General features: G+C 42.2%; 1 protein-coding gene across 1 annotated transcript in view; it reads right to left on the bottom strand.

The window, feature by feature from the left end:
- LY75 (lymphocyte antigen 75) overlaps positions 1 to 14,363 on the bottom strand; it is a 72,888-nt gene extending 58,525 nt beyond the window's left edge. Inside the window, exons 1-7 of the mRNA XM_067549383.1 lie at positions 14,184 to 14,363; positions 10,212 to 10,583; positions 6,614 to 6,787; positions 6,148 to 6,312; positions 5,345 to 5,455; positions 2,730 to 2,873; positions 633 to 821 (exon numbers count right to left, since the gene is read on the bottom strand). Coding sequence (XP_067405484.1) covers positions 633 to 821; positions 2,730 to 2,873; positions 5,345 to 5,455; positions 6,148 to 6,312; positions 6,614 to 6,787; positions 10,212 to 10,583; positions 14,184 to 14,268 — 1,240 coding nt within the window. The 5' untranslated portion in view covers positions 14,269 to 14,363. The remainder of the gene's footprint in view (positions 1 to 632; positions 822 to 2,729; positions 2,874 to 5,344; positions 5,456 to 6,147; positions 6,313 to 6,613; positions 6,788 to 10,211; positions 10,584 to 14,183) is intronic.
- Positions 14,364 to 15,535: the final 1,172 nt, after the last annotated feature.

Genomic DNA, 15,535 nt, shown 5'->3' with positions numbered 1-15,535 from the left:
CAATAAAAACACAGAAGAAAAAGAAAAAAGCCATAAGCCTACTCATAAAAAACAGAGTAAACAGCCATAAAAAACTTGTAAGGAAACTATCTTTTTCTCCAGAGAGGCTGATCTTCTTGAATCAGTTCCTCAGCTAATGTGAATCTCAGCTTACTCCACTGAAACCAATGTAGTCAGACTATTGAAATTAATGGAACTACACCAATGTAGACATGCTGAGGACCTGGCCTTGTAGCTCTCTGTCTAAACTACTGATACATTAATTTCTGGCTTCATGGAGCTATCGTTAGTTTTGCACTTCCAACAAAGCTAATACAGAGGGACTGGCAGCACTGCGATAGCCACACTCATCACTACAATGACGACACATGAGTATAGGGTGAAAAATCAGAACAAGGGGTGGGGGTAACAGGCGCCTATATAAGACAAAGCCCCAAATATTGGGACTGTCCCTATAAAATCAGGACATTTGGTCACTCTACATAAATGAGAAGAAGGTCACTTCCAGATTGGTGATTACAAGCCACAATCTAGTCACTCCCTTTAAAAGTTAGAGGCAATTTTGTAGTGGTTCAGAATTTATGGCCTATAGCACTAAACACTGACCATTTACATCAACTATCCAAACTTACCGTTATGAAGCTTGGTAACTACCAGCTCAACATCTGCTAAAGAATGTATGCTGATGAGGTCACTTTTGTTTTCTTTGCACAACTGATCTGCCATATTCCAGGAAGCTTGGTTATTCATCAGCATATAGCAAAAACCATTGTACGGAAGCCAGCCTGAATCACACTGAGTCTCCAAGTACCTCCAAACATCTGAGATTGAAGAGAATGTGGATTATGTGCCATATGAGTTACACAGATTATTGTATTAACTGAAATTTACTTAAATGTTTTTTTGCAGACCCTTGAAGCTTCCAAATAAGAGCAATTAGAATCCGTTCTACTCAGCAGGTAATTATTAATATTCCTTTTTTCTCTGGTTATGATCTCACTGTCCCAGATTATTCCCTCTGATTCTGTGAGAGGGGACTGTTTTAAAGAGAAGTTCCCCCTTACTGTGTCAAATGGAGAGAGAGTTCTACTTCTGTGGTACTGTTCAAGTTCTCTTCCCACAGAACAGAAACTGCTCCAACAGGAAGCAACCAGAAGAAGTTCCAGTCTCTACATACTTATATGTCACACACTTATTACAAACATCATTGACAAAGTAAAATGGAAAGAGGTAATGTTAATAAAAACAAGTAACATGGTTCTTACAATATTGGAACCTAAGCCAGGAATAAAAGAGAAACATGTACAGCTTGCATCTATCTAGCTGAATGAGGAGGGGAGAAGCCATAATAGTGGTTAGTAATATTTATCGGTGGTAGGGAAGTGGCAAAGAAAAAGCAGCTAGTTGCAGTGGAAAGTCAAAGTTACCCATTACCCTCGTTGTGATGGAAGTAAAACGTGTTTGTCAGAAAAACAATGACCACTGCCACATCTTCCCTTGAAACTGCATTAGAACACACAGCCAAACAGCTAAAAACAAAGCTGCTTCTTTGGTAGTGGGCAGTATATCACTCCCTCAGCCTCAACAGCTTGATTCAGAAGGAATGCATTTCAAGTATACAATATTATTTATATGTATGGTAGTATCATTGAATGAACTCATTCAGGATTAATGCTGAGAAAACACACAAAAAGTCCCAGTCTCAGCCTTGAAGAGCTTACTACCATTTTATTTTCTGTAAATAGTCTCAAACTCCAATGAGATGAATATCTATTCAGCCTTACTGTTTTAAAACACAGCACAAAACAAACACATTTTAAGTAATTATATGTGATATAATGTGCAATGTTACAGTGACCAAACTTACTATTTCATACAGACTGTCAGGCCTTTCCAGAGGCTTATTGAATATTTACAGCTCTACACAAAAAGTATTTTATAAAACAGAAGAGAAGACATACAGCCTGCCTCAAAGAGCTTATATAGTGCCTCAGATAAAACCAAATGTGAGAACACAGTTCAGGTACGGGAGGTGTGGGAACACCACCGGTAATAAGCTCAATGTCGTATCAACAATTAGCTCTTCTCTAGTTTGCATCTTCAAAGCACTGTACAAACATTAACTACCTCTCAGCTCACCCCTCTGAAGCAGGTATAAGAGACATACAGATTACGCAGTGGTCAGACATCACCTCAGGAGTTCCTGGCTTCCAATTCTGGGTTTGATAGAAAGCCAATGAAGTCAATGAAAAGACTCCCATTGAGTTGAATGGGCTTTGAATCACGTTTCCTATGCTCGATCCACCTAAAACACATGTCCTGTCAATACAGGCAAGCTCTGTAAGAGGAATGGGTTTTCAGAAGGATTTGAATCAGGAAGGCTGCCTGGAGGACACTGGGTAAAGCATGAAAGAATACACAGGCTGAGAATGGGAAAAGGGTAGTATGGAGGAGGCAACTGAGAAGTGCTCAGGGAATTTTTGAGAGAGTAGGAGGAAATGAGAGATGAGGGTGAAAGAAGATCCTGCATTGTCTTGAAATTGAAGGCAAGAAGTTTGAGTTTGATGTAGCAAGAGTGCAAAGGGATTTTGGGGAGGGAGGCTGATGTGGTCAGAGTGGGGAGTAGATCATTATTAACACTGGAAAGTGATTATAGCAGCAGTGGATGTTAGCCTCATATCACTATATAACTAATTGACCAGAGACACAGATGCATAGGTATGGATTACCTGGTAATTCTGATTTTGTATACTTAAGTGGCTTCTTGCAGACATATGGAAGTGGAGTCTCACAGTGGTAACTTTGCCATTGACCTAAGGCAGCATTCATCGCCACACAACTTGACCCATCCAAAGGAGACACATTTTGCATGTCTTTGGGAGAAAAAGAACTATATGTAAGAGTGCAGATTTATATAAAGTGAAAGTGGTGATTGCTTCTTTTGTCGCACACTTTTTGATGCAATAATAATGGTTTGTACTTCTGTTGCATCTTCCATCTGAGGATCACAATGCACTTTACAATCTTTGGCCTAAGGGACTTGTTTTACAGGAAGCCTTTTGAAAGAACCAGGAAAAGAGCCAAGGAATCCTCATTCCTAGTCCTGTACTTTAACCCCAAGACCAAGCAGAATATTCTATTTAAACTATAATTAACACAAGTAACATTTAAGCTGACATAAACCAACAAATAGAAGGAAATGAATTAATGAAATAATTGTATGTATAAGTTAACTCTTAAATTTCTTTGTGTATTCTTCGTGATTGTTCAGTTACAAATACTTTCTCTTATGATCATGGGCGTTTTAACTGGAAACTAGCAATATACTTTTTACCAAAACAGAAAGCCTGTATTAATACAATAAGCACAGTAAAAGCAAAATGAAAAAATAGCGACTACATTTGCTACAGAATCATTTGGTAACAGACACTGCTTTATGTTTTATCAAGCTTTTCTTTCTTTATAATGAGTGAGACAACAAGTATTTCAATACATAGTCCCTCCTGAGCACTTATCTCTGTTGTTTAGAAACTGGTGCCAAAAGAATAATTTGGTTTCTTGATTAAGGGCTCAATCCTGCAGATTTTGAAGTTATTGAGAGTTGTGCCATTGACTTCAACAGGAAGTGGATCAGGTCGTAATTTATAGGGCTTTCCCATCTACCACCTAAAAGTTTTTATTTTTTGAGCCACATTGTTTGGATTGTCAGATAACTGCAGGCAGATTCTGCCACCCTTGCTGATGAGTAGCATCCTGCTTCGCAAATAGTCCCACTGAAGTTACACATACTTGAGGAATTAGATGTGACTCATGTAAAAGTGACAGAGCTGGGTCCTTAGACTTTGTAGAGATAAAAGAAATGCTTCATGTGGCAAATCTTATAAAAAGCTCTACTCAGCAAACTCATCCAAAAATAATAAACTCTCACAAGAGTCATGTCTTATCTATCGTCTCATTTGCTTCCTCAAACGGCCACCCTCTGATGGAACAAGAAGCTATTCAATAAGCTGGAATAAGAGAGAATCCAGTTTAAAAAGGACTAAACTTACATTGGAGGAGGGAAAGCAAACATTAGCCTCAGTATTAATGTTCAGTTATACAACAAAGATTCTCATAAATATCCACAACAAATGAAACCAGATTTCAAATGCAAGACTCCAAATTCCAGGGTACTTAACTGAGCAAAACTCACTGATTTCAATGAAACGTTGGGCAATTAAGATATAAGTGTCCCAAAATTTGTCTTCCTACCTCACCTCCCATGAAACCACAAGTTAATGTAACCTTAAAGTTAAGAGTTTAACTGCACAAGTCAGGCTTCTATAGTAATTTATCCCAAGCCCCTAGCACATATATATTACTTTATATGCTGTTAAATGTATGCCTTCATATAGAAGTATAATGTGGTGAATTACAACAATTATGATTATCACATCTTTGAATTCCACAATTTGTGCATAAAATCTTATCCATTCTGCCAGTGGGAAGAAGAAATTGTCAAAAGGATCCTGGAGCTGCATCAAATATGGAAACAATCTCAAACTAAAGGTGTTTTAAAAAGTTGTGTTTTTTACTGGAGCTTTATTAACCAGAATCTTCCATAATTTAAAACTTGTGCAGATAGTAAGATTCACCTTTTAAGAAAAACATTTAAGGATGTTTCTCAACTTTACAAATACTGTACTGCTGTCTCTATCCTGAAAGTGCAACTTACAAATGTAGATTTTTTTATTTTTTTTTTAAAAACATAATTGCAGTCAAAAAACAAAAACAAAAATGTAAAACTTCAACGCCTATGAGTTGAAGCATGAAGGGGCACCTAAATGTTTAGCATATCTGGCACATAATACCTTGCAACGCCGGCTACAACAGTGCCATGCGAACAACTGTTTTCATTTTCATGTGACATTGTAAATAAGAACCAGGCAGCATTATCTCCCATAAATGTTAACAAACTTGTTTGTCTTAGCAACTGGCTGAACAAGAAGTAGGACTGAGTAGATCTGTATGAGGTGAATGAAAAATACTATTTCTGTTTATCTTTTTTAGTGCAAATATTTGTAATAAAAATAAAATAAAGTGAGCACTGTGCACATTGTATTGTGTTGTAATTGAAATCAGTATATTTGAAAAAAGTAGAAAACATCCAAAAATATTTATAATACATTTAAATTGGTATTCTATCGTTTAACACTGCGATTAATTGTGACTATTTCTTAAAATCTAGTTAATTTGTTTTGTATTAATTGCATGCATTAATTGAGATTAATTGACAGCCCTGATGAAAAATAAAGCTCCCGTGTGTGTTATAAATATTAGTTAATTTAATAAAAAAGATGGTTACCTGGATTCCAGTTAAGAAAGTTCAAGGGTGTGTGGTCTGACCATTGCCAGCCTCCAGAAATGTCCAGTTGGTTTAAGCCAATCCAAAACTTCTCTGCAATGCCATCTTTAGCTGGAATTAATCATTGAAAATGGTTAATTAAAGCTATGTTCATTTATTAAACAGCTGGTTTTAAATTAAGGAGCTACCTGAAAACATGTCCAGTAGAGAAACATTTTGCCACTGAATATGGATGTGCAGCTTCTACTGAAATAAGAGGACGTTAAGATCCCTGGGTAGAGTTTGGCCCTTATTATGTTACAGAATTCTGTAGTTCTCATCCTCCTGTTCCCTCCAGAAGCTGATTGCTTTATTCTCCCATACTCTCAAAGGCACAGTGACACCTCCTCTACCCCAAGCCTGAATAATGTCCTTTATGGCTGCACAGGGGATTACATGACAATGGCACAAGACAGCCTCACACTGCTAGAATGGATATAATTTATTTGATTTCCAGATCCGAGTCTAGATCCCATACACTGCATTGACCCTAAACTGTCACACTGACCCATTCTGCATTTTTTGGTGGACACTGGCCGTTTACTCTTGTTTACATTCACAAACACTATAATACAATCAGATGATCTATATGAGAAAATCTAAGATTAGTAATTCACTCCTACTATACAAGTTATAACACCAAGAGATTCTACATGCCAGAAAATTTTAATGCTACCTTGAAGTTACTCTACTTGTTCGGGTTTCCTGATATTCTGCTGCAAACATGCCCACCTCATCCATTTATTATAGACAATTACACCTACCTTGTATATTACTTAATTCAGTTGTATTTGTGAAGCTCAGTAAATCTCCTCCTTGTGTTTGACATGATATATAGGCTTCTTTCCAAGAAAGAGCAGACTGTGTGTTTAACTGGTAGCAACTTTCAGACCCTGGATCGTGTTCCCAAGTATCACGACAACCATCCTCTGTTTAACACAAGCACATGATAATGGTAACTATAGCAAAACAAAAACTGCATTTGGGTTTTATCAAACATTTCAGTAAACATTACTGTAATATAGAGGAAAATGCAAGGAAGTGTTTTAGTTGTATATTAAAATCACTCATATGACAGAGTATATTTGTGTTGATTGTTATATCAATATTCCAATATAAGTGAGACCTAATTTAAAGAGTTTAGTATGCAGATATTGTACCATAAAATGGAGCTGTACACACATGAAATTGTAGAACTCCATTAGGACATCTATTTAAAAACCTACGTGCCTGGTTTTAAGCAGATTCCCCATTTGCCATCCCGAGTGTAACTGTAGGTTGTGGCACACCATTCACTCCCTGCGTGCATTTCATTCCGAATGCAGTCATGATACCATGTCTTATTAACTAGAAAGGGGAATTCGCAGGGCCTTCCATAGGAGTTCCCATCCTTCGTATAGATCTCTGTAGGAAAATCAACCAAACAGATTTAGTATTTGAAAGAGAAATCTGAACGCATCTGAAAGCATTATAACGAACAAATAGTCTAAAACTCCCCTCTCATAGGTTTGTTAAGGAAGAGAGGAATAGCAAATAAAAGCCACTACTTACTAGGAGATAGTTAACTTAAAAATTACCATATCACACTGCTGTCTAAGAATATTTTACTCTATTGTTACAAACAACACATAAATACTATAACTGGAAGAAATTAAAGGAAAATATTTTTTCTGTTCCTCCCCAGGCATTAGTTTGTGTATTAGCCATTTTCACCATGCTTTCTGTATGATCACTCAGGCCCCAACCCTATGAACACACTTGTGTTTAGCTTCATGCATTTCAGTAATCCCATTGAGTTCAACAGGACTCTTTACACATGTAATGTTGAGCATGCATATAAGCATTTGCAGGATTATCACCTTAGTTAGTTTCCCCTTTTGTTCCTGTTTCTTTCCACAAGGAGTCGGGGCCTGCTAGCCACCAAGCACCACCAAGAGCTCTGAGGACACAAGCAAGCCACACCCCAGTACAGGACCCCTGGATTAGATTTCAGGTTGATGATGTCCCTTTAAATAAACACGAAAATGCTGTATATTACTGTTAACTGCTATTACTTTCTGCCCAGTCTAATGCAAGTTGTAAAATATCAACCATAAAGGGCTCTTACAGAATACTTTATCTAGCCCTAATTTGGCTCCATGCCTGCTGGCCTACAGAGGCACTGCACAAAATATTCCCTTCTTAGAAGCTATAAATACAACATAGCCTCCCCAGGTCAGAGACATAGACTACATCAAGTCTGACTGTCATGTTAATGTGGTAATCTGGGTCATCATGGCTATAGAATTAAACATGTTCAGAGCACTCCCATCCTCCTCATGCAGGGGCAGGTTATTCTCTCTTTGACAGATTGTTAATCAACTAGGGAAGAAATGCTAAAGGAACATTGTGACCTGCAGCAACTTTTCCTCAAGGCTAGGTCTACATTAGGAGCACTTTGTGGATATAGCTATCCTGGTATAACATACCGTGCTTCTGCTAATATTACTACATATACAGTAGGGCTTTTGCCAGCGCAGCTATATCAGTCGGGGATCACATGACATCACATGACTGACCAACATAATTTTGCTAGCAAAAGTCTGAAGTGTACAGGTGGCCTAAGTGACAGCTCCCTCTGTTTAGGGCGATGACTCATGACTCTCAGGACTCCCCTGAGAGTCTAAACAAAATCTAAATAAAAATCAAGGATCAGGGAGAGGAAGAAGGGATCCCTCAGTAGATCTCTGATCAGGGAATCTCTTGGAGGGGAGGAAGAATGCTCTACTAAATAGGGCACTGGACTGAGACTCAGGAGACCATTGTTCAGCCACAGACTTCCTCTGTGACCATGGGCAAGTTTCTTGAGGCCAAATTTACAAAGATATTTAGATGTCTAAAGGTGCAGACGTAAATCACACTAGGGCCCAGATCTTCAAAGATATTTAAGTGAGTCACACACGTAAATATCTTTGAAGATCTGAACCTCTGTGCTTATCTGCACCTTTAGGTGCTCGCTTAAATACCTGTCTCAGTGCCTCAGTTCCCCATCTGTAAAATAGGGATAATAATACTTCCCTACCTCACAGGGGTGTTGTGAGGATAAAAATCCATTGATGATTGTGAGGTGCTCAGATATTACAGTGATGACAGTTGTAAAAACAGGGCTGAAAGCTGTGGTGGGCAGAGGTTCCCTACAACTTCCAAATAAGTATAGGAAGCCAATCCTCTTCCTATTGTGGAAAACACAGGTGAGTTGTATGGTGAGTATGCATGACAGGAGCTCTCTGGAAAAATCCATGAAGCTGACACAATGTCTTCCTTTAAACCCCTCCTAAAAATTCACTTCCACCATGATGCCTACAAAACACTTCACAGTAGTAAGGCAGCTGGTGTGCTTTAACCACTGCTTCTTAGGCTAAACTAAGTCTCATGGACACTGCGTACTCCCTCATGTGTCTGTTGTACCTATCTGTTGTCTTTTGTGACATACATAGCTTGTATAGGCTTTTGGGGCCAGGTACCATCCTTTTCATCATACGTCTGTACAGCACCTTGCACAATGCAGCCCCAGTCCCTGACTGAGCCACTACTGCAATACAAATAACAAACAAACCTCCTTGCTGATCTCCCGTCTCCCTGGCTGCAGCAGGGAAACTGCACGCGTCCTGTAGTCCTGTGTGCTCCACCTAGGTTTCTAGGCAGTGGCTCCCTTCTGTAGCCAGGGGGATGGAAGATCAGTTCTCCCCTCCCTCTTGCTTCAGCAGGGGCCCACCACCTAGGGACCCAGGCAGAGCACTTTGCTCTCTGCTGGAGCTGCAGGAAGGGAGGCTGATCTCCCCTCTGTCTGGCTCCAGCAGGTACCCCAGTGCCTATGGACCTAGGTGGAGTGCTTTGCCATGCTCCCTGCTACAGCTGGGGGAGGGGAGCCTGCTCCGGTCTTTTAGCCCCATGGAAACACACCCTGCCTAGGTCCTTAGGCAGCAGCTCCCTTCTGCAGCCAGCAGGAGGGGAGCCACTGGCCACTTTGAAAGTCCCTGTGGGCCACTTTTGGCCCCTGGGCCACAGGTTGGGAACCACTGAAATAAACTATTACTGACAAAAACTCTCTCTTACGTCTGTGCACTACCCTGGGAGGCAGCTATGTTCAGCCTTTTAAAACAGGGCTTGTGGCAAAGCTATAAACCAGGCCTTTTTTCCCCCTCAAACCAAGCACTTAGTGGTTTTTCATTAAGGGCATGACTACTTATTAATAGTTAAATAATGCTGTTATGGAGAAAAGTAGTTCAGTCTACACTTTTTCCATGAAAAACTATTTACTTGTGAGCTTTCCCACCGTAACAGTGAACCACCAATTATGATTAAAAATATTGTTTATTTAAATGCAAAAAATATTGCAGATAACCACTTACACAGTGGTCCCATCACCACTCCTACTAATCAGTGCCAAGAAGAGATTTAGGGTGGTAGGGAACGAAAAAAAACCCTGATATCCTGGTCTCAATTAAGTTAATGGCAAGACTCCCATGGACTTAAATAGGGACAGGAACAGGCCCATAAACTACAGTCCTGCTAACGGGCGACTAGTGTTTCACATATTAAAGGGATACTCTCAAAAAAAGGGTAAGTGGACATGTAAAAAACTAGCCTTTTACTTGACAACACTCTTCTGTAATTAATCAGTAAATTCCATTTTACAAATTTGAAGTACCTGAACATCACTCTCTCTCAGTAGCAAACATTCCATTAGTTTATCAATCTTTCAAACACTTAAGAGTCAACTTACTCCCACAGACTCATCACCATATCCCCTACTTCTTCCAAAAGAAAACCAAAACCACAGACTTACCTTGGTAAGGGTATTCACAAATATCATCAGAGGAGTTACTTCTTCTCCAGGTGTCTGATGAATTTATACTTGCAGTCACAACATTGTTCTTTAAAGTCAGCTTATACTGGGATGCACCAAAGACGGAAGCATCAACACATCGCCACCATAACATAAGTTGTGAGTCACAATTAACCATTTTCAAAGGAGATTCTGGTTTGGTTATATTTAATCCAAGGCATTTTTGGGATCCCAAGTGGAAAAGGCGATTTTGGGAGACCCATTTCCACAAAAACTCATCTGTCTCCTTGCAGTCTGCTGCCGCTATCCACGAGTTTTTAACTTGTAGGCACTTGCTGGCTTTTTCATGGCGAATGGTAAATACACCATTACCTGTATATAAATACACGTGTGACATACATGGGAAATTTTGTTTTCAAAACGGAAAACAAGTTCTGATATATTCTACCAGAAAGGACTAGCAATTGCTATACACAAAAGATGGCTTATCACTGGCACAATTTACATAAATCTAAGTGTTAGCAGTACATTTATTTCCATCTTCTGAAGTGAAACTTCTCTGTTAACAAAACAAAAATAACGCTTTCTAAATGCTCATAAAATGAGTTTACAATTTAAGGCCTGAGCTAAGCCCATTGACTTCAGTGCACACTGGATCAGACCTTGGATTAATTTGCAAACTGTCTGGGTCAAGGACTTTATTTTCATGCCTGTGTGTAAATAAGCTAACATGCTGTAGGTGATAAACAAGAAGGAATAAATCATCATCATCTTCATCTGCTAGTCTGCAGGAACTCTCTCTGATTGTGTGTTTGTATGGTGTCCTGCTCAATGGGACCACCATCCAGACTGGGGTTCTTGGTTGCTACTTAATAATAACCATAATATAATAATGGACAATTATTCCATTAAGGAAATGTGAATAAACCAAACATTTAACGAGGGCTTGAAATATGTACCCTACACTTACCAGCTTGAGGACTAAGGTAACATTTTCTAAAGCATCTAACTCAACGGTGCCCAACCTAGGCAGCGGGACCCCCTTGGGTGGGACCCAAAGACTACAGGGGGTCCATGAGGCTTCAGTAACATTGAGGTCATTTAGCCCCTCGAGCTCCGCACCGGCCGGAGTGGAGAAGCAGCACCCCTCCAGCACCGCACTGCCCAGGCACCCACCTGGAGAGAAACAGCGTCAGCCAGTGGGGACCTTCAGTCCATGAGGGCCAGGAAGAGGTGGGGCCACCCAGGGCATGCAGTGGTGGCTGCACCAGGGAAGGCTTAGCTTCTTACTCAGGTAAGAGTAATTTATTATGATTATTATTTATGTAATTTAGTGTTGTTATTATTTTGTGTGTTTATAGGTTTACGTGTTTATGGCTGGCGAGGGGGCGGGTTGGGAGGGTTGAGTGGGAAGGGGCATGTTTTACCTTGTGTTCACCAGTGGGGCTTTCACTCAAAAAGGTTGGGAGCCAATGATCTAACTTACTTAGGGGCTAAGGTCACTGAAGAGTGACTTAGATTTTGTCTATATGGAAAGTAATTTTGGTATAGTCTAAGATGTGAATTTAAAAGGATCTAATTACACCAGTATAACTTCCCATGTGGATACCGACTGACCTTTTTTCAATATATCTTATGTCAATGGGAAGAATGTGAGGCTAACCTGAAAAAACCAACTCTTATACCAGAATAGAAGTGTCCACAGGTTTATAACAGTTTAAATATCAGTATTATAGTAAACCTTTCCCTGTAGACAAAGTCTACACTATAAAGTTATGCTCCCATTGCTATGTTAGCTAGGAGCATGGAAAAAAAAAATCACACACCCCAGCTGACATAGCTATGACTGAAACCACCCCAGTATAGATGCAGTTATGCTGACATACGAGTATATACCTCCCCACTTTTCCAATGGTTAAGTAGGATGGGTCCTATTCCTGTGAGAGGGGGGTTGCAGAGCAAGTGCACTCCACGCTCACCCCACAGCGGTAGCTCCTGTGGCTCCTGTCCCACAAGGCTGGTTGAGCTTGGCTCCCCACTCCAGACATTGTGGCAGGGCCCCTGGCGCATAGGGTCACAGCTCCACTCAGGTTTGGCCAGCCATAACCTCTTCAGGTCCCTTCCAGCCCTACATAGCTATTCTTAAATGATAAGTTTGTACTTCCATTAGAAATGCATAACAGAGAAACACCAAAGAAGCTTAGCTTAAGAATCCACTTGAGTTGTAATGCTTCTCTTCTCAGGATCTGACTATTCTGGAACATCTGCAGAGAATTACAACTGAGATGTAGTCAGCACTTAGATTCTATACCTACAGCTACCTTAGTAGTACCTGATTTGAGATAAGGAAAGAACAAGATATATTGTGCATTGTGGTTGTCTCTTGGACGTGTGAAAAGCAGCATCCTTTGTCCTGGAGCAATGGCAAGGATTGAAGGCAATGTGATTTTTCCAAGCCTTAGAAAAAGTATAGGGTACTACAGGTAAGGGCAGAACATCAATGAAGAGGCACCTCTACTGTCCATTGACTTCACTGGGGCCAGGATTTGCTTCTAAACTGCATCTCATAATGGATTTTGGGGGGAAAAAAATCCTTTATAAGTGAATTTAGGAAAGCTTCCCACACCACTTCAACCAACATGACTCATCTCTTATCTAGAGGGACCTTTTCTATTCTCTGTTCAATCTTTGGCCTCTCTTCTGAGTCTGCCAACAGGAATATCAATTGTAATTGTGCCTTTAGAGTTGTGGACCTTTTTCAGTAGAGTTACAAATGAATTCATAGTCCTTTTTTATGAACATCAGATGAGAACATTCATCAGATTGTTACAACTGTCACTTGTTCAACTAACCTGTGATGAATAGTAATCAGATCCTGAGAGTTCAGCTCCAGACTATTTTAAATTTTAGAGCCCCATGAAGAGCTAATTTGCCCCCTAAACATTTAATATTCTAAAAAGGTCCCCATTTGGATGAACAAATCAGCAGCTGGTTTGCCCAGGATCCACCCTGACTGGCAGAGGAATTTTTCCAGCACCTAGAAGTGGAACTACAGACAGGAGGAACTCACTTGCCCCAATCTCAAACATATCAGACAAGCACTTTCCTAGCAGCAGCTTCTTCAGAGTGAAACTGATTAAGGATTAAGCAGACCACCATACTTTGTACTTTGCTACCCTACTGGTCTCTCCTCCTGGCAATAGGCCAGTTTGCTCTTGCCACATTATACCAAAACTAAACTTCTTCCATTTCCTTGGTCCTAGCACGAGAATTTGCTTTGCCTGACCTAGCAGAGAACAAACACAATCGCAGAGGCTGAAAGTCCCCTGCACCAGTTACAAGGCTGCACCACTTGCTTATACTGTGGACCGAACTCCCCCCTCTCTCTCTCTCTGAGTTATGTGGAACATCTCTTGGGGTTGGGTTTTTCCCCGAGTGTTTCAGTTCCACGTTCTGAGCCCAGGACATGGCCTGGCTGGGGTTGTTTTATTTCTGGAGACGCAAAGGGTACGATTATGTGTCTGGAGGCAGATGGGACTCGCTGGAAATGGGTAAGGCGAGAATGAAAGAGAAAGTGAATTAGCGTTTAAAGCGGAGAGAGCCCTGCCCTGCCCTGCCCTGCCGCCTCCATAATCACTTCTACGTTGGGAAACTCGCCTCTCCACGGGACGCCCCCCCCCTGTGGGGACCCCTGCACCTCTCCACGGGTCACACATCCCTTCCCACTAGGGGATCTTCCCCCTCTTCGCAGGCGCCCGCCCCTCCCCAGTCAGTTACGGGCGTTTGCCCACCCGCCCGCTCTCCCAAGTGTCCTGAAGTTGCAACTAAATGCGCCACCAAAGCGCAGAGGGGCAACCTTGCAGCGGCTCTTCCCTCCTCCAGCTCCCGAGACTTCTCCGGGCCCCAGATACCCGGGCGGGGCTCAGACTCCCCTGCAAGCAGGTCAAGTTAAAAGTCGCAGCGGTGCGTTACCTGCGGCTGCCCCGCACCCAAAGCAGCAGGCTGCGAGCAGAGCCACCCAGCAGGTGGCCGGTGAGCCCCCAGGCGCCCTCCTCATCCTCTCGCAGGGCGGGTGCGGCAGCAAGACGGGCAGCTGGCCCGGCCCCGGTTTGGAGAGAGTCCCGAGCGCTTCCCAGACCCAAGCTCAGTCCGTGCTGCGCCCCGTCGAGCTCCCTCCCCCTCTGTCCGTCAGTCCGTCCAGTCCCACTGACAGATACTCGCTGCAACCAATTGGAGGAGGCTGGGCCCACTAGGCGTGTTCGCCTTGACTCCAATCCAGTCTGGGCGGGTAAATTGTTGTCAAGCGAATGTATTTCTAAGGCGTTTACCCTGCTCGCCTCAGGCTAAGTAGGACCACACCCCCGAGAGCATTCAGGTCCCGCCCCTGTGAGGGAGTACCGGAGGGACGACAACGGCCCCACATGAGACACACGTAAAGGGAACAGCATGAGAAGCGTTAAACAGCACAGGATTTATTTCCACCGCCCCATTAGTCACCTGCTCCCAGCCCCCATCAGTCCAGCTCCAGCCCCCCATCAGTCACCTGCTCCCAGCCCCCATCAATCCAGCCCCCCCATCAGTCACCATCCCTCAGCCCCCATCAATCCAGCCCTGGCCCCCCATCAGTCACCCCAGGTCCACCCAGCCCCCATGAATCACCACCCCTCAACCCCCATCAATCCAGCCCTCCCCCGCCTCTCTCTGCTTCTCTGCTCCTGCACAAGCCGGTGTTGCAAGAGGGAGAGAGAGGAGCAGAGGCCTGTCCACCCTGGGATACTGGAAAAATGACTTGCAGTTGCAGGGAGAGAGAGAGAGAGAGAGAGAGAGAGAGCTCCCTACAGCATCTCTGATTGGTTGCTCTGCCCCAGGAGGTGGGTAAGTGAGCCAAGCAGCCAATCAGAGGGGGTTCTCTCCCCTCTCAACTTGTGAAGGGCTGGAGCTTCTCTTCTCCAGTCATTTGGAGATATGATCAGCCCCAGCCCCTCATGTAACTTGCAGTAAAAATTACAGGAGTTGGCAACACTAGGACTCTGATTCAGCATAATTGGGGGACGGATGGATGTAGTACTTAGGGATGATCTTATAAAATACAAAATTCAGAGCCAGAACCAGAGCTAGATCTAGAACTTCCTGCTGTTTTCTGAGCCAGAACTTTGGGTGCAGCCTATGTTTACAATGTAAATGTTTGGAGCAAGGATTGGTTTAATACTGGGTCTTGTACAGAGCCGAGACCTTGCAGGAGATTAACAAATAATAAAACATAATAATGATGGGCCAGCTTCTCCACCGTGTAAGTCTGTTTAGCTCCCTGGATGTCACTGGAA

The sequence above is a fragment of the Emydura macquarii genome, unplaced genomic scaffold (assembly GCF_026122565.2).
Source record: "Emydura macquarii macquarii isolate MOO-44397 ecotype Brisbane River unplaced genomic scaffold, CSIRO-AGI_Emac_v2 contig_1253, whole genome shotgun sequence".
NCBI classification, from domain to species: Eukaryota; Metazoa; Chordata; order Testudines; family Chelidae; genus Emydura; species Emydura macquarii.
The sequence above is the reverse complement of the archived record's forward strand: the minus strand, read 5'-3'. Positions and strand labels throughout refer to the sequence as shown.